The sequence below is a fragment of the Dioscorea cayenensis genome, chromosome 21, assembly GCF_009730915.1.
Source record: "Dioscorea cayenensis subsp. rotundata cultivar TDr96_F1 chromosome 21, TDr96_F1_v2_PseudoChromosome.rev07_lg8_w22 25.fasta, whole genome shotgun sequence".
In the NCBI taxonomy this organism is placed as follows: Eukaryota; Viridiplantae; Streptophyta; class Magnoliopsida; order Dioscoreales; family Dioscoreaceae; genus Dioscorea; species Dioscorea cayenensis.
The window spans coordinates 3,689,088-3,713,183 of record NC_052491.1 but is presented as its reverse complement, the minus strand read 5'-3'; the positions used below and the strand labels follow the sequence as shown (position 1 = coordinate 3,713,183).

The 24,096-nt window shown below is 36.6% G+C and overlaps 2 protein-coding genes across 2 annotated transcripts; both read left to right on the top strand.

Moving 5' to 3' along the window:
• Window positions 1–5,582: 5,582 nt before the first annotated feature.
• LOC120252525 (signal recognition particle receptor subunit beta-like) lies at window positions 5,583–16,861 on the top strand (the record flags this gene model as incomplete). Its single annotated transcript, XM_039260698.1, is given in 6 exon segments — window positions 5,583–5,681; window positions 14,396–14,482; window positions 14,647–14,797; window positions 15,071–15,200; window positions 16,692–16,752; window positions 16,754–16,861. Coding segments are annotated over 6 exon segments (636 nt in total), but the record flags the coding sequence as incomplete, so codon positions are not given.
• A 6,145-nt stretch (window positions 16,862–23,006) lies between these two features.
• On the top strand, window positions 23,007–23,819 carry LOC120252524. Its single transcript, XM_039260696.1, has one exon. It carries the CDS (start codon window positions 23,007–23,009, stop codon window positions 23,817–23,819), a length of 813 nt encoding a protein of 270 aa, XP_039116630.1.
• Window positions 23,820–24,096: the final 277 nt, after the last annotated feature.

Here is a 24,096-nt window from a genome sequence, read left to right as displayed (position 1 = left end):
TAAACACAAACTAGGAGTAGAAAATAACTGACAAAATACTAAATAAGAGTACAACTGAAGGTTTACAACCAAACCCAAATACAAGACGAAAGAAATACAAGATCGACCTACAAGGAGGTCCTTACACAATAATACAACAAATGCAAAAAAACATAAGCCACGAACATAATTCCAAAGAAGGCATCTCTGGAAGTCTTCTAAGATCCACAGGGTCTCATCGCTCTCGATCCGAAAAAGGATTTAAAAGTAAATCCATGAGCTCACTAGCCCGATAAGTAATCCAAAAACAAACTGGAAGCAAAAGTTCGAGTCTCGAAAAATTTCACACACAAAAAAATAATGCAATAGCACAAAAATAGTGTAAACAAAAATCAAAGGTAAAACAATAAATACAATATCCAAAGTATGACTCCAAATTCACTCGAAAGTGCCAAAAGGTCATTTGTTTACCCTCGGTGCGAGACCCGAGCCGAAATAACTGAAATCATGTATTTACCCTCGGTGACCCGAGACTGAATAACAGGTGGCCGTTGATTATTTCACCGAACGGACACGGTGCGGAAACTCGAGTCTCATTTTTCCAAAATTACTTGTCGACAAGGTCGGGGTTTAACCCCCAGCGATGGGGTTGCATATTGTTCATTTGGAGACCAAAAAAATTCGGATACAATTCCAAGCCAAGAATACGGAATATCCGAAGTATTTTTCCAAAAAAATTCATCTAATAAAAGTAAAAATAAATAATTAATTAAACAGATAAATAAATAATGTAAAAGGAAATACTCACTTTTTCCAAACCTAAGCCTGGTTCTCACTTTGGAGAAATAACAACATTTCACAAATATTTTCCCAAAATTCAAGAAAATAAAGGATTTTTAAAAATAAAATAAAATAACACAAATATAAATAATAGTGAAACCAATAAATAATTATTTGACCAATCTCACGGAAGAAATGCATTAATACAATAATATACTAAAATTTGTAAAAATACAAGGTCTAATGTATCTCATCAATTGAAGAAAAATGGCCACCTAAAACCAAAATAGCTAGAAAGATAATTTCAAAGGAAATATTGTCAAAACAAGGATGTTAAAAATTTTAGGAAGGAGATAGGCTAGGACATAAAGGCAAGTGGATATTTAAGGGATAAATGTATAACCAAATAATATATAGGTAATTCAAGTTGATGTTAGGTGGACCAAGGATTCAAGCACTTAATAAATCTTAAGTTTTTGTTATTGGGAATAAACAAGATTTCAAAAGGATAATTACTTTGCTAAATGTTTGGAAGTAACAAGGAAATAACATATATAAGTTTTGGCAAATAATAACACTATGGTTCCAACTAAGTATAGAAACTTCTCTTCCTCTAAAAACACAAGACATAAATAGATGGCATTCCCACAATAATTTTTAAAGAATAAATGCAAACAAAAATTTCAGAAATTTCGCATGAAAAATAAATCAAAAACAACAAAAATTTAAATACAAGAGTTTAAGAGATTACTTACTTGGTGATCCTAAATTCAAAAAAAGAGATCCAAGATGATGCTCAAGGTGGTCCTAAAAATCCAAGGGAAAAACCAACCAAATATACATGAATATTTGGAAGAGTTCAAGCACCAAAGTTCATGCTAAGCTAGTCTAAAAAAATACCCCATTAAAAACAACAACAATATGAAAGTATCTACAAGTAGATCTAACATAAAAACTAATACTAGTGGTAATAACAATGATGTGGGAAGGGAACATAGAATGATTAAGAGGAACAAGGACAATAGGTGAGAGAAACAAGGATGGAAATAAATCTCCTAGCACAAGTAGTAGATCAATGCATGCATGCATGCATGTATATATATATAATCACAAGGGTGCAAAAATATATAAGGTCCAACACACATGCCAAAACTACAAAACTAAACATTCATTAGGCATGCAAAAACTTGGGTTTTTATCTTGGGTTTCAAGCAAAATGGTATAAACATATAGATGGTTCCATGAATAAAACTTTATGTAACATGGAGACCAAGAACTAAAAGATACTCAAGAGGCACAAGGGTGGGTTTCAACATGCATAAGGAGAGGTTTTTTTCATGCAAGGATAAGCACCAAAAAAATTTTTAAACAACAACCCATGCAAACATAAGCAACAAGACAACCACCATCAACAAGAGGAGGAGAGAGCCTACCTTGCCTTTGGAGGACGCCGGGCGGCTACTTGCTCTTCTTCTCCTCACCTTCGGATGCCAAGACCACCGGTGGAGACTCGAACTCCGGTGATGGATGGCCTTCTTCTTCAACTTCCAAGGAGTAAACAAGTGGGAGAGTGGAGAGAAAGAAGAGAGATGGAGGAATGAAGAAAGGAGATGACCATGGGGGGTGAAAAACATTCGGCCAAGAAGGGGGCCATGACAAGATGGCTTCCGGGAATTCCTCCGGGAATTCTTCTCTCTAGAAAGACTCCCAGCATGGTGACAAGAAGAAGAAGAAAGGATTAAGGGTAAGGTAAACAAGGTTAGCACTTAACTAAGTTTTTTAAGGAGACAAATGAAAGGTGTAGGGACCAGGTTGGCGGGGTCCACAAGAATAGCAATATCACTGTGCAGTTTCTTTGAGACTACAACACAATACATTTAACTGTATAATTTAAATTAAAATTAATAAGTTTGAAACTTTTCTTGTAATTTGCTAATCTCAAAACAATATAATTGTGCTCCTCTTTGTGTTTTTGTTATATCTTACTTTTCTTCCGTTAGTTGTTTCTTTTTAAATAAGTAGGTTTGACACCCTATTAGATGGATTTGGATAATGTTGGTTTTAAATCCTATGCTTTTCTTTTATTTTCAATCTCAATTTTCTGTTTTAATCTTCTTTATTTTTTTTCCTTATCTTTTCAAACCCCATCAATTGTTTCTCTTTATTTTTTTAAGTGATAATTCTTCATTATTTTCTCTTATATTTTTAATCCTTAGTTTTTTTTTCTAATGTAATGATCTTGGAAATTTTATTTTGCTTTAATTTAAATTTTAATATGATGTAAATCCCCTATATATGGATCAATTCCTATAAAACCCACAATTTTCAGTACATTGTTATCTTTTTCTCTAAAAATAATGTTGTTTGGTAGAATGTTTCTAAATTCAATGTGTTCTATTAGAATGTTCATGATTTCTTTAAAAACATTGTGTTTTGCTACAATGTTCTCAACTTCTCTAAAACAATGTGTCCTACTACAATGTTGCCTATTTATCCAAAATATTGTTTTTTAAATACAATGTTCTTTATTCCTCTAAAAGAAATGTAATTCATGTGCCCACATATTCAATTTTCACCAAATTAATGCGTGCAATGCTCTTGGATATATGGATATTTAACATCCATAACTATATTCTAATAGCACTAATTATTTTTTTGGGTAATTGGTGAAATAAGGACTTGACTCCCTCCAATTTCACGTTTAGGATAGGAACACCAGAATTTCCTATTTCCCTCTATTTTTAACCATCATTGCAAAGTCTATTTTGCTAATTGAAATAGGTGGCCAATTATTCTTTCTAGCGCAAAGGTTGTTCACATTATTTTGAAATTGATATCCAATGGACATTATGGTGGAATTCTGAGATTTTTAGACAAACTTTTCTCACTGTAATTCTTTGAGAGCTAATATTTACTGCTAGCTTATGATATTTAATAATTTTTGGGAGGAATTGATGAAATTCTTAATGTTGACTAAATTAAATATCTTGCTTGGCATGTTGTATGTAATTGGTTGTTGAGGATCCAAGAAGAAGATGACATTTTCATTGACCCCTATTAATTTTTCTGCTTGAATCTAGTGTACAAGGTATTGTGTGGTAATAGTGTGGCTGGCAGCCATATTTTCAAGGATAAGTTGGGATATTTAATTGAGCCCATTAACTCATCACGCATGTTGTAGCTAATTGTCATTTTTGAACATCCTGGATTAATATTCTAGATCATTACTCTTATTTGTGATCTAAGCAAATGTTTTTTCTAAGATGCAATGACTTCCAAAAAAAAATGAATATATTAAATTTATTGTGACTGTTTTATATCAAATATTATAATTGTAAAAAAATAATTTGACATGGAACATTAAACTGGCTATAAAATAAATTGTATAACAGTGGACACAGCATTTTGAGGAATGGGTGCACCAGTTTGAGCAGTGGATTCATGAACAACCAAAAGAAGCAGCTTCATGCTACTATTGTTGTTGTTATACTAACATCCCAAGTACTTTTTTTTATTTATCTCTTTTAAAAAGTTTAGGAATAGTAACCGATCCAATAAATCTATGGAATTCCCAAATCAAATAATTAAGCAATTTGATTATTTTTTATTTTTAATAATAATCAACGATTTCCTATATAGCTATAACGACCCTCGCAAATTGCAAATACTAATTTGTTAAGAATCAATCGGATTGAAGCTATAGCATCATCGTTGGCTGGAATCGAAATATCTGCAAGATCTGGGTTACAATTTGTATCGATTAAACAAATTGTCGGAATCCCCAAAATGGCACATTCTTGAAGAGCCATATATTCTTTTTCCTGATCAACGATGATTACAATATCGTGCAAACCCTTCATATATTTGATCATACCTTATTTTTATCGTCCGTCAGTGATCAATTTTGTCATTTTCAGTATCTTGATTCCTTCGCATTGAGTTATGTTTATATTGGTTCAAAGTAACAAAGCTCTTGTAAAAGTTGTCCATATGATCTCATTCATCTTTACTGTTATCATTATATGGGTTTTGTAACTACTAAAGGTGACTTTTAATTACTCGATTGATTAATGAGTTGTAGAACTTATTGATGTATCTATATCGTGAGATGATAGAAATAATTTTATTGAATAAGCATGCTATCTTTGTAATTAAGTCTTAGTTAATTATATTTTTTTTATTAGTTTGCGTTCTAATTTTTTTTGTCCATTGACTCTGATTTCTTCAAGTTTGTGTAGTAACTTAGTTAAACTTGTTTATCCAATCTTTTTGAAAATACTTTCTTGGTGTGTTATTGTGAATTTTTATACAACTTGTACCAATTATTTCTTAGAGTTAGGGAAAGAGCCAGGGGTGGGCTAAAGGGCCCCCCATAGATTTTTAAAATTTAGTACATATAATATAAATATGGGTAAAAATCTATTGTTTGGCCTCTTATTATTTATAAATTAGCATATATAGTATAAAAATTATTTTTGTAAGAAAAAATTGTAAAAATCTATTATTTGGCCCATATCTTTTTACAAATTAATATAAATAGTAAAAGATATTTTTTTTTAGAAAATATTTATAAAAATCAATTATTTGGCCTCTAGCCTTTTGGAAATTAGCTTTTACAAATTAGCATATATAGTAAAAATATATATTTTTTAGGAAAATATTTATAAAATATACTATTTAGTCACATGGCTTTTTACAAATTAGTATATGTAGTATAAAAAATTTATTTTTTAGAAAAATTTTTGTAAAAATCTATTGCTTGGCCTTTAGAAATTTTTTTTTTTCATTTGCCCCTAGAAAAAAAAATTTTGACTAAAATTTTGTGTTTGTTCATTACAGATTGTATCTTAAATCGTGGGCAACGTATTACTATTGAGCTTACAGGGTTAAGTGGTGGGGGCAAAATAATTCTTTTCTATGAGGTACCTGGTTATGTGTTTTGCATCTTTTATTTGCTTTTTAATGGTTTTTTTTTTCTTCTGGTGGTACTCCTAATCGATGATTTATCACATTTTCTGCTATCAAAAGTCAAAACTATAAATAGATCATATTTACCAATTAGTAGCACACCCATGGGTATTAACCATTAATAGTAAATAATAAGGTAGAGTCTCAGTGGAGTCGCCCTTTGGAAGGTGACTGCTTATGTTTTTTGTGTTTATTGCTTCTGCAAGATGCTAGTGTTCCTTCAATTTATCATATTACATTACTTTTGGTCCCACTAAACAAGGCATAAGAGAGATAATGACTACTTTCTGCTGCTTTTGTTGTTGGCTTAAATAAGGATTTTATGCAGATGGACGATGAATTTTTAAATTAGCAATAGAATGAAAAATATAATCAGAAATGCTTAGGCTTGGAGTTAGAGTTGATGAATTATATGAAATATTCTTATATTGCATTTAGTTATGAAAATACTGTTCATTTATCAAGCATTTTTTTTATTAGTGAGCCTTGATTTTGCTAGTTGTCATAATTTACAAGACTCTTTCTCAATTTTTTCACCATAAACTAAAAATAAAAGGTTATATCTATTAATCCTATTTAGCTGTTTTCGTTATCTACTGATCTGCCTTTTGGGTGCTTTTCCATTATATTTCTTGCAATGAATGAAAATAATTAATCTCTGGAACCTGTTGTTTCGGCACCCTCTAAAACTTTAATTCAGTGATTTTTTTTTTTTCAAATTTGTAAACTTGAACAACTATAACTTCAAGATGAGTGTTTTTTCTTTGTGTTCTTCTGTGTCTGTTTGTGAGTATGATGGCTATGCCATATGGATAGGTCAATTCATGTAACTTGAGAAAGCTATTATGTATTTAACGTGTTACTTACAAGCTAGAAAAGGATACATGTTCTTGTGGTCAACTTAATAAATTCCAAATTAGTTTATGCCACCACCGGTACAATAGCATAGTTGTTATGGTTAGAGCAAGAGAGAGAGACAGAGAGGAACAAGTTCATATACCTTGAACAACATTCATGTGTAACCCTTTGGGTCTACATATAGAAATAGACAAGTATACATATACATTCATACATACATATATAATTTAATAATACAACAATACATCTAACACCCCCCTCCTAAAACTTAAGGCGGATCATGCGTTTTGAGTTTTGATAACATAAATACATGTTGATCACGTGTCTGCGCCTTGGTGAAGAAATCAGCCATCTGGACTTCTGTAGGAAGATAGTGAAGTGACACAATCTGGGCACGAACATGGCATCAGGTGAAGTGTGTATCCACACCAATGTGTTTGGTCAGCTCATGCTTGACCGGATCTACAGCAATCTGAAGGGCCCCAATACTGTCACAGTGAATATGAATGGGAGATGTGATTGGTACACCAAAGTCCTGTAGAATCGAACATAACTAGAGCACCTCCTGAACAGTAGAAGCCAGCACAGGAAACTCAGACTCAGCACTAGACTTGGCAACGGTAGGCTGTTTCTTGGTCTTCCAAACAATAAGAGAAGATCCAAGAAAGATACAGCAACCAGTGACACAAACCTGATCATCAGGACAACTGGCCCAGGTCGCATCAGAATAAGCCTGCAACTCAAGAGTGGACATGCGTGGGTAGAATAAACTATGAGATATAGTGCCACAAAGATATCACAATACCCGAATAAGATGAGCATAAAGAACAGAAGTGGGTGCCACAACGAACTGACTGAGAATGTGAACTGCATGGGATATGTCAAGACGAGTGATGACCAAGTAGACCAAACTGCCAACCAATTGTCGATAGTGAGAAGGATCAGATAATGGAATCCCATCAAAAGCACGAAGCGGTAAATGTAACTCCATCGGTGTAGCGGCAGTATGGGTATCAACCAAACCAAATTGAGCAAGTAGGTTGTGAGTATAACGCTGCTAAGAGAGACGGTAACCATCAAGATGAAAAGTGATCTCGATACCTAGGAAGCAACGAAGTGGACCTAGATTAGTCATCAGAAAAGTCTCTCACAACTTCTGCTTCACAAAGGTAATGTGAGCAGAGTCATCGCCAGTAAGGATCATATCATCTACATATAGAAGAAGAATAGTCTGATTGCGAGGAGAAGAGTGAATAAAAGACTACTGGATCATGTATGCTCGGAGTGAAACCAGCAGCCTCAACCATTGTGCTAAACCGCTCAAACCAGGCCCATGGAGTTTGTTTGAGTTCATTGAGAGCATGGCGAAGATGACAAACAAACCCAGAGACACCCAAAGGCCAGGGGGAGGAGTCATGTAAACCTCCTCCTTCAAATCCCCGTAAAAAACGCGTTCTTCACATCAAGTTGATGAAGAACCCAACCACGAACAGCCACAACAGCAACCAAAGTGCGCACAATGTGCATGTGGGCTACTGGGGCAAATATCTCCTCATAGTCGCGACCATACTCCTATTGAAAGCTACGAGCAACCAGGTGCACTTTATAGCGCTCGAGAGACCTGTCAAAGCGGGTTTTCACTCAATAGATCCAGTGATAGGTGATGGGAACAACATGAGAAGTAAGGGGAATGAGATCCCACGTGTGAGTCCTAGTCAAGGCATTAAGCTCCTCTGCAATGGAAGCTCGCTACTCAAGTGACCGAACTGCTTCCCTGTAGGTACCTGGCTCAAAGATATCTGAAACGCTGGTGCTAGCAGAAGCGTAACGGACTGGGGGATGTAAAGTGGAGCGATTGCGTAAAGAATAAGTGTGAGAGAGTTCCTTAGGAGCCAGATCAGTAGTAGGAGAGGAGTCAGAGATGACCGATCGAGATAGAGGCCCTGCAGGATCCCAACAGTGGTATGTGAAATGAATAGGTGAGTAAGCAAGAAAAAGTGAGGAAGGAGAGGAAGACACTATAGGAGACTCAACATATAAAAGATGGAGAAGGGTCAAGAGAGGACTGAGAAAGAAGCTCTGAAGGAGGATCGAATAATGGAGTAGAGGAAGACATAAGGGGAGCATTCTCAGCCAAAGGGGTAGGGAAAAGGAAAGACAGAAGAATCGAGAGAGATGGGGACTCAATGGAAGACGGAGAGGTATAAAAAGGAGTGGACTCATCAAACGTGACATCACGAGAGATGCGAATACAACGAGTGACAGGATCATTACAATGATAACCTTTATGCTCAAGGCTATATCCCAAAAAGACACAAGAACCAGACTAGGTTGTTAGCTTTGTTCTCTTCCTAGGTGAAAGCAAAACAAAGCAAAGATAATCAAAAACATGAAGATGATCATGGCAGGGAGGTGTTCTATGGAGACTCTCACCTGGACTATGACAATTAAGGTGAGAAGAGGGTCGTAGGTTAATGAGATAAATGGTAGTGCTAACAGCTTCTGCCCAAGAATAAGGGAAAAGAAAAGCACCTAGAATAAGAGTACGGGTCATCTCTAAGATGTGACGATGCTTACGTTTAACGACCCTGTTCTGAGGATGAGCCCCAAGACTTAATAACTGAAGCAAGGTACCCTCAAAAGACAAAAAGGCATGAAATACGCAAGAGGTATACTCACCGCTAGAGTCAAATCGAAAGGTCTTGATAGAGGCAGAAAACTGGGTGTGTATTATAGCGGAAAAAGAGTGATGGATAGACAATAATTGGCTAAGGTAAGGCATAAGTTAAAACCAGGTGAAGCGAGTGTAATAATCTATAAAAAGAATATAATAGCAATGACCACCTTCCGAAATAAAGGAAGCAGGCCCCTAAATATCAAAGTGAATAAGTGTAAAAGTAGCATTAGTCTAAGACACAATCAAAGGATAAGGACGTTGGAGCTATTTACCGAGCTTATAGCCAAAAAAGATGACATCAGAAGAAGGAGAGATAGCTCCTAAAATACCATACCGAATAACGGACGACATACAAGAAGGACATAAATGGCCGAGACGATGATGCCACTTACGATGAGACTAAACAGTAGTATAACAATGATGAATAGGTCTAGCTGAAGATGGAAGACGAAGAGAATCCAACATATAGACTCCTTTATGACGATAGCCAGCTCCAATCACTGTCCCACAGTGATCCCACACACGACACAAGGTATGGTAAAAAATAACCTAACAGTCATAATCCGTGAGCTAGCTAATTAATATAAGATTCATGGATAAACAAGGAACATGAGAGACTGAAAGAACTGAGAAAGCACTAAAGAAGAGATGATTAGTAAAGGAAACAGGAAGAAGTGTGCCATCAGCAATGCGAGCACAGATGATGTGAGATGGTGAATGGGAATGGTAAAGATAAGTGGCATCAGGGGTCATATGGAGAGAAACACCAGAGTTAAGAAGCCAGAGAGGACAAAAACTACCTGAAGCAGATGGAGCAACATGAGCGGAACATGCATCTCTAGTAAAGGGGGAGAAGTCCGCCAGATAGAACTGGTGGAACTAACGAAACATAGCCACTAGCTACTAATCTGCAAGAGATAAAGGAGTAGGAGAGGCTTGTACAGAGTGTGTTTGGGGAGAGAGAGGCGTGGGAAGAAGAGGTGGTGCTGGTGAAGAAGCGTTAGGAGGAGTGACACATGGAAGTCCACATTGCATCTTCTAGCAATCACACTCGATGTGGCCTAGTATACCACAATAATAGTAAGTAGGGGAGACAATCACTCTCTGGAGAAAGCCGAAAGAAAATAGGAGCAGGCTGAGGGAAACAGGGGAGGATGAGGCACAGAAGAAAGGCGAGAGACAGCGAGAGCACTATCCACCCTATAAAGGAAGCTTGGAGGCAAGTTCCCTCAGCATGAACAAAAGCGGGTACATAACATCCTTTATTTAACTCAGTATTGTGGAATCACTATTCATAGTGGGATGCCAACTGTAGAAAACAATGAACCATCACTGTAGATAATAGTGAATAGTGTACAGTGGCTGTAGAAAACAGCAAATATTGCTTTTTTTTAAATATATATAAAATTTTATACGATGGGTCATTGACACACCCCTTGTGAGTGCATACCGCAAGTGCACGGGTTGTCGAAATAATAAAGTACCCTGGTGAGTGGGTAGTCATATCTACAGAGAATAGTGATCAGAAACACAAGAATTGCTATTTAACTATGGTGAAAATGATTCAAAGTGGTGTGAATAATATCGATGGGAATAGAAATAAAAATAACAAGAAGGAGACGTAATAAAATGATAGGAGAGAAATCGATAGAAAGTGGGGCGCTCGGACATTTCTCACCCTAGGACTATTGCTTCAAGTGCAAGACCGATCACTATATCTCCTAACTGATATTTAATGAGTCATGGAAATCCTTAAACACACAGTCCCAAACCTAAGGTCAATCGTGACTAACTCTATACTATGTCCCGACGGAAAGGAATGCTCTCAATGCCTCACAATGTGTGGGGTTGGAAAAAGCTCTAGGGACTCCAAATGATAAATCCTATTCCCTAATCTAGATTTAACCCTTTGGTCCAGGCGAAAGACCCCTAGTTACAATTAAGCCCCAGCACTAAGGATAACTTCAACGCTTCACTGCTGCTTGCGCAACAAAGACCCAGCGGAGTTCGTTAATTAGCACTTCACCCTATTGTGACCGCAAAGAACTCTTAGAACACGGAGGTAGGATAAATCACACCGAAAGAGAAAAGGGATGTTCCTCTACCTCTCGACTAACTCTCTCAACCCTCTCCAATCTAGCTTTGTCTAACCCTCATGTTGTGTCACTCATCCACAAGGATTACCAAGATGGATTCTCAATCTTAGGTCACTCTAAAGGAAAATCACTTCAACAAGCATTCAAGATTGGAACTCAATTAGAACATCAATTAAAGAAAATATAATGAAAGGTCAATGAAACAAAATCATCCTAGGGTTTACAAGTCCAAGCACCCACTAAGGGTTTAGCTCTCCATGGAGCAAGATACAATCAATAATGAAATCGAAAGTAAAAACATGCAATCTATAAGTAAAACCCCTTTGTAGTCCATATCGATGGTTTTGTGGAGTAGCCTCGTCTTCTCCAAAGGTTCCCTCGTCAAGCCTTGGGCACACCTCGCCGAATAGATTCCGATGAAAGCTCCCCCAATAACAATCTTATGAAGGAACACGGTGTTGAAAGCCATAGAATTAATCCAAAAACCTTGCCGAAGCCTCTCTAAACCCTAGCCGCGAGCGCCTCCAAAGTTGGGGAAAAGATGGGAAAAAGATTCTTCAAAACATTTCAAGTCACGGCTTAAATAGGGCTGGAATCAGGCATACACACGGGCGTGTGGAATTTTCACACGCCTGTGTGAATCTCTAGGAATTGAATTTTCAGCGCGCTGTGAACAGTACTACTACAGTGATTTGCTACAGTAAGTTGCTATAGTACTTCACCAAAATGCTCCCGAATCCACACTTTTCATCGAGGCCACATGAATGGGCACACATCCATGCAGTAGATCACGTTGCGTCTTCAATAAAATCACATTTGACGAAGATCTTGCTAGTGTTGCACAAGTCGGAACACATGAGCGTGACTGCCTTTGTGCCCCTCCAATTTGCATGTTCACTCGAGCACAACGGAGGTTGCCACACATTCACATGTCTTTCAGTACAACTTGTGTCTTCACATTTGTTCACTCTAAGATTTCATCAACAAATTGCACCCACGATCTACTTTTGGTTTCTTTCTTTCATAATTGTCTTCACAACCCTACATGGGCAAAAGAACACAAATACACATGCATAAGCGATAAAACCTGAGAAAAGCAATGTTTTATGTAAGAAAAGAATACTTTATATTATTAATACACAAGCACTTATCAGTTACAACATTTTGTCTCTTTCTCTTTGGAAAAGTTCTTGGACTCCTACAGGTTGGCTATTTGTGCTTGGAAAGAGAATTCAAATGTCTCATGTGAGATCAAAAAAAAGCTATCGGTAGTGAGCGGTAATGCTCCTACGTGGGGCTGGCAGGCCAGTAAGGGAGCAGACGGAGTGCAGGTGGCACGGTCACTGGATTTGAATTATTTTTTTTTTGGATCTGGTCTGTGGAAAAAAAAGAAAGTGTGAATCTGGACGGCGACTCCAGTGAGATGGCAATCGAGACCGTTGATGGGCGGTAAAGAGGAGCTGCACCTATGGGAGGATGACACAATTGCGTGGATGGCGAGGACTGTGTAGCCGAAGCTGGTGGGGTGCAACTGGCTGGTGGAAGGATGATGGGCAGGCTGGTCAGATAGTGGTGGCGAGCGGACGGATTTGAAGTGTTTTTTTTTTTGGTAAAGAACCAGGGGCAGAAGATTATAGGAGGTTGCCTGCGAGTGATAGAGAGGGCCGGCAAGAGAGAAGAATAGAGAAAGAAAGAGAAAGAAAGCCGGCAACGACGGCCGATGGCGGTGGCTGAAAAAACCTAAGCGTCTGATACCATGTTAGAGGAAGAAAGAGAGAGAGAGTGCAACAAGTCCATATACCTTAAACAACATTCATGTGTGACCCTTTGGGTCCACATATAGAAATAGACAAGTATACATATACGTCTATACATACACATATATGTATATATACATATACAATTTAAAAATAAAATAATACATCTAACAGTTATTTAATTCCCCTTCCTACTCAAGGATAAGGGTTGAGGGTTCGAATCCTACTTGGGGCTTGTCCAAAATTTACACCTTTATATTTCTCAACAAAAGCATCTTCAAGGGATAAATTTTTATGCTGCACTATTTTGTACACATGTGAAGAGTAATAGATAAAAACTTTGAAGACTTTTGTTTTATCAATTGGTTGAAGTTAGGATTTAAAATACTTCTCAAGGACTTCCTACAAAGTCTAGATTTTTTTTTGGGGGTGACATCTTAACTCAACTATTGAGAATTTTTTATACCTGCAGTATGTTCTCTCACTCTCAGGTCATACAAACAAATATCCATATGCTTCATTTGTGTTAGATGGAGCATGTAATCTTTTCATGAATTGAGATTCATTGAAAGACGCACCCAAAAGAAAGATCATTTAGCTGATTTGGTGCTTTGATGAAGAGTTATGCTCCATTGATTTTGAGCCAAGAATTAAGACTGGCCGGGACAGATTAACTAAATTTAAAAAAAATATAAGAATCTGATAACTAATTTTGCTTAACAAATTTTAATGGTCACTGTGACTACGTGACTTGTCTCAATTTAACACACCTCCAATGCCTTAAAGTAGTTGAATCACATATTAATAAAACTATCAGTCATGTCTCAACTTGAATTCTCTTAGCTTATAGTTTTAAGAACCTCCAATAAGCTTGGTAAAAGAATTTTTTTTGACTTATTCTTCAACAATCTATTTGTTCACAAGACAAGATCCAGTAAGCACGAAACTTGTATATTTAATCTGATGGTTTAACTGTTGAGATTGAAAAAGATGTTACACATTCTATCACGTGATAGTCATTCCTCTTGTTCATAACAGACGTTTATTCAAAAGATTTAATCTAACTTTATACCATTTATAATCCTGTTCATAGTGCAATAGATCTTACAATAGTCATTCCTTTATAATTTGGCAAAACTTTTTATAGTAAAATGTCATTGTTTATGTATCGAATAGTGAAGGATCATTTTTTTCTCATACTTTACTATTCCCTTCCTCATATTTACAAGGTTTGAGTACCCTTTCTCTTACCTGTATTCTATATTTACTGTTCTTGCTAGCTTCGTGATGGCACCCCTCATCATGGCACTGTGACATCGATGGAGCCAAATCGTGGTACTTTTGTACTGCATTCTGAGCTGGAAAAGGTAAAGCAGTAGATTGTAGCTTATTAATTTAACTCTTAGGAAACATTGTAGTCACAAACTAATCTGAAGAGGCCACTATACATCTTATTCTGAGTGTGCTATTGCTAAGTCAAGTAATTGGAGCATGTTTTTATGCTAAAATTTATTGTTTATTCTCTCTGCAGAAGGACAAGATTAAACCTATCCATCTGGTTGATGTACCTGGGCATTCCCGGCTAAGACCAATTCTGGATGATTTCTTGGCTCAAGTAGCTGGAATTATATTTGTGGTGGATGCAGTAGAGTTCCTGCCAAAATGTCGGGCTACTGCAGAGTAAGCCACCAATAACGATTGCCTATTTTCTTGTTGACATGAAATGATTTTTAAAGATAATTGGTTGAATGACTACAATTTTATGACCAATTTTACTTGACTTGTGTTAAGAAATGGCACCTGCTGTTTCCTGGGAGTTGACTTTTAGTTTGAGGTGGCTATGGGCTCCATCACTCTTCTTTTGGCCTTTTCTTATAACTTTTTTATAAGCGGCATTTCTTTTTAATATTTGTTGATAAATTTCTTTGCTTCTCTGTAATTTTGTTGTCGAAAGAATCTGTATGATATTTTGACCAAATCAACTGTCATTAAGAGGAAAGTTTCTATTCTGATATTGTGCAACAATACTGACAAAATTACAGCACACTCCAAGGAATTTATCCAGAAACAATTGGAGAAGGAAATGTCAGGTCTTTAACTTCATCTAATTACCAAATGATAGCTATTAATGGCAACGCATGTTTAAGCAATGGCCTTCAGTTTCTCTTTCTGACCTGATGAATACGATTTTTAAATGTAGCTCGAAATTTGTCATGGTTAATGACTTGCAGGTTTAGTAATCCAAATTTTCTTGCTTATCCTGTTTATTTATTTGTTGGCATTTTCTTGTTTGCGTGCTTGTACAGGTGTTACTTAGCTTCTATTGTAAGGATTTGGAAGCACTTATTCATTGACATCATCAATTGGGCACTTGGAAGTGTTGTTTGAAATCAAGGCCTAACCTCATGTCATTTGTAATAAGAATGCTCTAAATATGAAAATAGCATCCTTAGATAGCGTTTAATGGGTGCTAACTATCATGGCAACCATTTTTATTATTCTTTCCAGTTTCCCCAAGTGAAAAGGTGAACTAGTCTAAAATAGATGTATCCTCACATTTGGAGTTTATGATTCTCATTTCTCACATTTAAATTCTACTTATACCTTTGTTTGACACTGACCTTGCACTAGGTTACCTATTTAATTCTGAATCTTCATCTCCATGCTACCTGGTGCAATTTAGTTATATTTCCTGAAAGCTGGCAATAACTAAATTATGGTCCATTTTGAGAGATTGGGATCACATAGTCATAAATTTAGCAACATAAGCATGGTCTGGTGGCATCCTATTCGAAGTGTCAACTTAGTTTGATGATAATTGGAAGTATGCCCATCTTTCAATTGTTTATCTAGGGTCAGTTTCCTAGCAACATTTTAAAGGCAGGACACTGAGAATATGTCGTTAACAAAGTCTTTGTGGTTAAGGGAGCTTGCACACTGATAAAATGGTAATTAGTGTCATCATTGAATTCTCATGTTCAATGAATTCAATGAATTTGGGTTATGTTGTGAATGCTTTCTTTGTGCTAGATTCGGATTTCTTCTTAGTTAGTACTTTATTACTGTTTCAAGCGCAAAATAGAATGACTCTTGGGGCCGTTTGGTTGCGGTAATGTAGAAGGTTTACCACATGTTACGTGATAATCTGAAAATATTATGACATTTGGCATTGCACCGGTGGTAATCTGGATGGTAATATCACATTACCAACTTATAAATATTACCAAAAAAGTTGGTAATTCTATTACCACCAAATTTGGTGTCTATCTTGGATTACCGTGGTAATCTTATAACTTTTTATATTTTACCAAATTGATTACCATGACAACCAAATACGACAATGAACTATTTTCGGTAATAAAAGTTTCCAACCAAACATGGTTACATTAAATTACTACAATATTCCCGATCATATAACATTCCTACTCATATTACTATGGTAATTTCGTTACGTGGTAATATGTCATTACCATGAACCAAACTGCCTCTTAGCAGATCTCTCTCCTCTTATGAAGAAACCTTTAATATGCTTATGAATTTGAGGGCACTAACTCAAAACTGCATTTTGTTTTGCAGTAACAAGCTCCGAGCATCAAGAACTGCTGTATCCAGTGCATATGTGACCAATGAATACACACTTGGGGCTACCGTTGGAGGTTTTTTCATTCTCCCAATGCCATAAGAAGGTGGTTGTGTTTCAGGTTGAACAATTCATTAGAGAGCAAGTGAAGCCCAGGAGAGCTTAACCGATCTATCCTCGACAATGAGAGGTCAAGGTGCAGCATCTTTTCATGATTGAGAAACAAAATCTGGATGAGCCTGTTCTGAGGATGAGCCCCAAGACTTAATAACTGAAGCAAGGTACCCTCAAAAGACAAAAAGGCATGAAAGACGCAAGAGGTGTACTCACCGCTAGAGTCAAATCGAAAGGTCTTGATAGAGGCAGAAAACTGGGTGTGTATTATAGCGGAAAAAGAGTGATAGATAGACAATAATTGGCTACGGTAAGGCATAAGTTAAAACCAGGTGAAGCGAGTGTAATCATCTATAAAAAGAATATAATAGCAATGACCACCTTCCGAAATAAAGGAAGCAGGCCCCTAAATATCAAAGTGAATTAGTGCAAAAGTAGCAGTAGTCTAAGACACAATCAAAGGATAAGGACGTTGGAGCTATTTACCGAGCTTATAGCCAAAACAAATGACATCAGAAGAAGGAGAGATAGCTCCTAAAATACCATACCGAATAAGGGACGACATACAAGAAGGACATAAATGGCCGAGACGATGATGCCACTTACGATGTGACTGAACGATAGTATAACAATGATGAATAGGTCTAGCTGAAGATGGAAGACTAAGGGAATCCAACACATAGACTCCATTATGACGATAGCCAGCTCCAGTCATAATCCGTGAGCTAGCTAATTAATATAAGATTCATGGATAAACAAGGAACATGAGAGACTGAAAGAACTGAGAAAGCACTAAAGAAGAGATGATTAGTAGAGGAAACAGGAAGAAGTGTGCCATCAGCAATGCGAGCACAGGTGATGTGAGATGGTGAATGGGAATGGTAAAGATAAGTGGCATCAGGGGTCATATGGAGAGAAACACCAGAGTTAAGAAGCCAGAGAGGACAAAAACTACCTGAAGCAGATGGAGAAACATGAGCGGAACGTGCATCACTAGTAAAGGGGGAGAAGTCTGCCAGATAGAATTGGTGGAACTAACAGAACATAGCCACTAGCTACTAATCTGCAGGAGATAAAGGAGTATGAGAGGCTTGTACAGAGTGTGTTTGGGGAGAGAGAGGCATGGGAAGAAGAGGTGGTGCTGGTGAAGAAGCGTTAGGAGGAGCGACACGTGGAAGTCCACGTTGCTTCTTCCAGCAATCACACTCGATGTGGCCTAGTATACCACAGTAATAGCAAGTAGGGGAGACAATCACTCTCTGGAGAAAGCTGAAAGAAAATAGGAGCAGGCTGAGGGAAACAGGGGAGGATGAGGCACAGAAGAAAGGCGAGAGGCAGCGAGAGCACTATCCACCCAATGAAGGAAGCTTGGAGGCAAGTTCCCTCAGCACGAACAAAGGCGGGTACATAACATCCTTTATTTAACTCAGTATTGTGAAATCACTATTCATAGTGGGATGCCAACTGTAGAGAACAATGAACCATCACTGTAGATAATAGTGAATAGTTTATAGTGACTGTAGAAAACAACAAATATTGCTTTTTTTTTAAAATATATATAAAATTTTATACGATGGGTCATTGACACACTCCTTGTGAGTGCATACCGTAAGTGCACGGGTTGTCGAAATAATAAAGTACCCTGGTGAGTGGGTAGTCATATCTACAGAGAATAGTGATCAGAAACACAAGAATTGCTATTTAACTATGGTGAAAATGAAAGTGGTGTGAATAATATCGATGCGAATAGAAATAAAAAGAACAAGAAGGAGACATAATAAAATGATAGGAGAGGAATCGATAGAAAGTGGGGCACTCGGACATTTCTCACCCTAGGACTATTGCTTCAAGTGCAAGATGACCAACAATCAAAAGTCAAACAAATCCTTCCAGGTGACACCTCTAGCATACTTTTAATATTCTGTTTTTCCTTTCAAATATCTTAAGACAATCATCCTTACAAGTATTTCTAGTAACAATATGCAAATCAAGCTTCAAATATGTCAAAACAGCTCTAATATCTTCAAACACCATAAATTGAAAGGGCAAATCATGCATAATAATTGCACCAGTCAACAAATCTCTAAAGGTTTCAACATCAAACTTATTACCAGACAAAGGCATAGATCCAAAGCTAATGAGTAACTATCATACATCACGGATATCTTTTCCAACAAAAGTGGAGATGTGTCGCTTCATGTTTTCTATCCCATATTTTGACTCAGCCACATAAGTTATTCCACAGTGTTTGCATTCGCACCTCATTTTTTATCGGGTTGCTCTGGTAGGATATTGAAATGGTTCCACACCGCTGAAATAAATTTTCTTTTATGAGCCACTCTTTTTTTTTGTTGTTGTTGTCTCCCCAAGAGGAGGCATTTCCTCCAAGTCGATTAAATCATCATTCTCCTTATCAACATTTATGTGGGAACCATCAATTTCACCAACATATGGACTTGAAGACATACTTTCTACAAAATTAAAACATTTTAAAGACAAAAATTATAAGCTATTCAAGAATAATAACAATCAAGAATATAAAAACAAGAATTATAAGATATTATCATAAAAGAAAAAGAAAAAAGAAGAAGCTAATTTACAAGTAAAATCAACAATCCATTTTAACAAAAATCAACAAGTCTTCATTAAAAGAAGAATTATAGCCTAAACTTCAATCAACTTAAGCATATTAAAAGTTAAGCCCACTTCAAAGTAGCAATGTACTACAAACGACACACCATTACATAGAAAACATAACTATAATGTCACTATTTACCACCATTTCAGATTAATCGATTGACACTACCCAACAAACCATATTATTGTTTAAAAAAAAAGAAAGAATGCTTAGTCTTACCAGGATAATTCGATTATGCCAATTCCATGCAACCAAAGCAAACAATTAAATATAAAACCAAAAAAATAACAAGCTTCCAAGCTATTAAAAACTTTCAACATCAAAATAACAAGTTGTCAAAAAATAACATGGCGCCCTCATCTACAAGACTACAACAACCAGCTCATTCTTCACAGTATTTTGCCAAAAATTTCAACTTCAAAAATTCATAATCAGAACAAAACACATTATCTATAAAAAACTTGCCATTTACTAATCAAATTCGCAAAATCATCACAAACCAAATGAACTATTACCAAATAGCTGGACCAATAAAAATCTCACATTGACTAATCAAATTTCACAAAAATTTAACATCAAAACCAAAACCAACCTTAATCCAATAGCCCAAATCTGCTAGTTCAATAGCCTGGGGAGAACAGAACGGTGATAGTCCGAACCTGAAAAAGAAACGGAGAGGAGAAATCATGAGTGCGAACTAAAATGATAGAAAAGAGAGACAAAGAATGGTTGTAAGGGAGAGACCATGAGAGAGAGAGAAAGATCGAGAGAAAAAGGAAAAAGGGGAAAGAGTAGGACTAGGAAAGACAAGTAAGACATGAAATGGATAGCGTCGGAGTGGTTGTGAGTGAAGGAAGACTTACTGTGGAGTGAAGGATTGCGTCAGACGAAATGGGTAGCATCGGAGTAGCGTTAGAGTAATGGCCAGTATCAGAGTAACGTCAGAGTATTGGGATGTGGCTATGGAGAAACGGTGATTTGGTTTTGGAGAAGCTTGGAAAAACTTGGAGAAACGTGGCTGTGGTTGTGGAGAAGCTTGGAGAAATGGTGATTTGGCTATGGTTGTTGAGAAGTGTGGGTTTGAAGAAGAGGAAGAGAAGTGGTTACGGCTGTGGATGAAACGAAAGTCTGAACTCTAAAAAGAACCAAATGAATTAGGAATTTAGGGTTTTTTTCGATTATAATTTAAAATTAAAATAATAAATTAATTGAATTATTTTCGCTAGTCATATACACTATCATGTTGACATGTGACATGTTTATCCATTTGTGTTGAACACGTTAATCATGTCATAAACAGGTGATATGTTTATGATATAAACCTGTTTAACCCAAACCCAAACCCTCCTAAGAACCTGTTGTTTCGTGCTATGTCAAAAATTGACATCCTTGTTTCCAATGTATACATAAAAGCTTTGTTAGAGAGTGAATATTAAAAAAAATTGCATATAACACATATGTGGAAGACCATGATGCATTTTAGTTTATTAAACAATCTTTGGTGAAGTAAAAAAAAAAATTTATCAAAATTATTCATACATATGTTAACCTGATACTCTCTTCCGAATATAATAAGTTTCATACACCAAAATCCTAAACATATTTAAAAACTCCTTACATATCCAATTTCTAACATATAAAAAAAATTAAAAACATAATTTGAAATAAAAAATAGATTTGAATAACACATTTGGACCAGGAGACTCACAAAAATTTAATGGTACACTCATTTAGTATTCTAGTTCACATTTTTTTTAATAGAACACATTTATTATATCAAGAAATACATTATAGTGAGTTGTTTGGTATGTTTAAAATAGGAAAATTCATTATAGGTCCCTAAAAGTTTCAAAACTTCTCACATAGTCCATCTAATATTAGAATATCCCAGATAGTCTCTCCTTTTTCAATGCGTTTATTTTTTAGTCCCTAGAGCTCACTCAGTCAGTTACTTTTGTATTAAATAACAGTTTTGCCCCTAGTTGTGATTAGGGGTGTAAATGATACACCTCTACTCACAAGCTACTCGGGCTCGACTTGGTGAAAACTCGAAACTCGGCTCGGTCACAGTCGAGCCGAGCTCGAGCTCGAGTAGCTCGAGTAGTCGAGCGAGCCGAGTTCGAGTATTGTGATACTTGGCTCGAGTGCTCGCGAGCCTAATCGAGCATGTATGTATATATATATAATTTTAGATTTATTTGATAAAAATCAAAGGGAAAAACTTTCGAACTCGAGTCGAGCTCGAGCTCGAACATAATGTTCATGATTATTTTCAGCTTTTTCGAACTTAATCAAGTGAGCTTGAGTAGCTTGATTTGTGTACCGAGTCGAGCTCGAGCTATAAAATAAATACTCGATCGAGCTCGAGCCAAGTATCGTGTACCGAATTTTCAGTCGAGCTCGCTACTGCTCGGCTCGAACTCGATCAATTATACCCCTAGTTGTGGTGGGAAAAAACCTGCCTATATTGTCAAACATTTTAGATGGTGTACAAATGTCCATTAAATTAACACCTCTTCCCATTTTTCACTTAACTTTTCCCATCTTTTCAAATAATTTTTCATACTTTGTGTTGCTTTAAATCCAACTCTACCTTTCTTCTTTTTCCACAAATCCTTTTTATTCCCTTTTGTTTCCATCTGCGTTTAGTTTGTCTCTTCTCTCACACATTGTTGTTGTTGCACTTTGCTACTAGCCATCTAACCATCTGTGCACCAAGAATGACCATCTATGTAACCATCCAAGTTTGTCAAGGGAGATTCGAAGAGACGTTAAACTTTTTTGTGAGTATTTTTCATACTTTGCTGAGAATTTTTTCATGTTTCTGCACTCTTAAACCATGTCACTGTGGGTCTGGATACCTTGGGCACTGTGGCCATATATAAGGAGGAGAATTGAGTCTTGCAGTTTACAGTGTTGACTTCTTGGGAGTTAATACTTGGCGAGATATTAAAGAGATGGGAACTTGAAGTCTTTAGTGTTAGGGTGAAGTTTGTTACACCATATGCACACCGAACAATTTGTCCCATTGATACCAAGGTGGACTTCCAATGCATGTGCCATGCATACCACTGTTCAACAGCTCTACCATTGATCTCATTATTGATACAGTCGAGGAAACAGTGCATGTGCTCGAGTGTTCCTCATTTGTATCATAAATATCTTGTATTTGCTCTATGCATCAGCTTTGATTCACCATCTCTATAAAATTATGGGTTTTGATTGATACCTTAAGTTCCCACATCAGTCGTTTCCTTTCTGATTACAAATTGTCTTTTCCATTTACAAATACATGTTTTAACATATGATTATGGTTATTCTCTTAATATCGTACGTTTCTATTTAATAACCTGGCTTATTGTTTTAGGTTTCTGTTTAATAATATTTGTTTCTGCTTATAATATGATGGTTGTTGGTTTCCTTTGTTTATAGTGATTCATTTTCAAAGAGCATATCCTATAGCCGATGCACGTTCCCAACTCAACAATAAGTTGTGGGGGTCCTATCGATATGATCTTCGTCAGATTGCTCTAAAAGTTTTCCACTGGAAGTTGGTGAGATGACTGCCCAATGTGCCTTCAAGGGTTGTCAATGGCGTATTCATGCATCAAAAGAAGGCAATAAAGAGATGTTTAGAATCAAGATGATGTATCTAACACACATATGCAGCGGCGATATTGGCACGATTTTGCACCCAAAAGCATCCAAAAAATGGGTCAATGCATGTGTGATACAGAAGCTGAAAGACCACCTATTGTACAGGACTATTGACATTCAACGTGATATGTTACAAGATCACGGTGTTAATCTATCGTATAAGCAAGACTGGTTGGGGAAAGAGGTTACTCATGGTGTTCTTCATGGCAGTGAACTGGAGAGCTATAACCTACTTATATGGTATGCAAGTAAGATCATGGAGACGAACCTTGGTAGTATTGCTATTGTCGATAAGGATGAAAATCGGTTTAGGCACATGTTTTTCTCCTTTTATGCATGTATTATTGGCTTTAAAAGTAGTTGCAGGCCCTGGTTGTTCATTGATGGTACTCACTTGCTCGGAAAATACGGGGGCACTTTACTGGGTGCCACAAGTAAAGATGGGAACGACGGCTTCCTCCATGTCACATTTGTTATCGTGGACAACAAAATGGACTCCAACTGGACGTGGGTTCTATTAAAGCTCGGGGATGCATTAAACGAGGATAATGATTATATGAAGATTATTACATTCATCTCTGACAAATCGAATGGCCTCATCAGTGCCATCGTGAAAGTCTTTCCTTCTTCCCCACATGCATATTGCTTTAGGCACTTGGAAGTGAATTTTATGAAAGGGAATATTATATTTTGGAAGAAATTGAAAAAGGACTGATGGTCCATACTCATCAAGATTGTATACGTGTGCATAGAGAAATAGTATAATAATGCAATTAATAACTTGTTAGCCACTTCAGTGGATGCACATCGAAGATTACTGCAAAAATTCAATGTCACTCATTGGTCAAACTATATGTTCAAAGGTAAAAGATGGGATGAGATGTATTCAAACATTGCTGAGTCATTCAATACATGGATTAAGGAGGCCTGCCATTTCCGGGTGATGAACATGGTATACTCCATAACGTAAGCTTCAATATTGTGCATATGTA

Coding starts and splice junctions, on each gene's coding strand:
- LOC120252524 (XM_039260696.1), top strand. CDS start 23,007: ATGACTGCCCAATGTGCCTTCAAGGGTTGTCAATGGCGTATTCATGCA.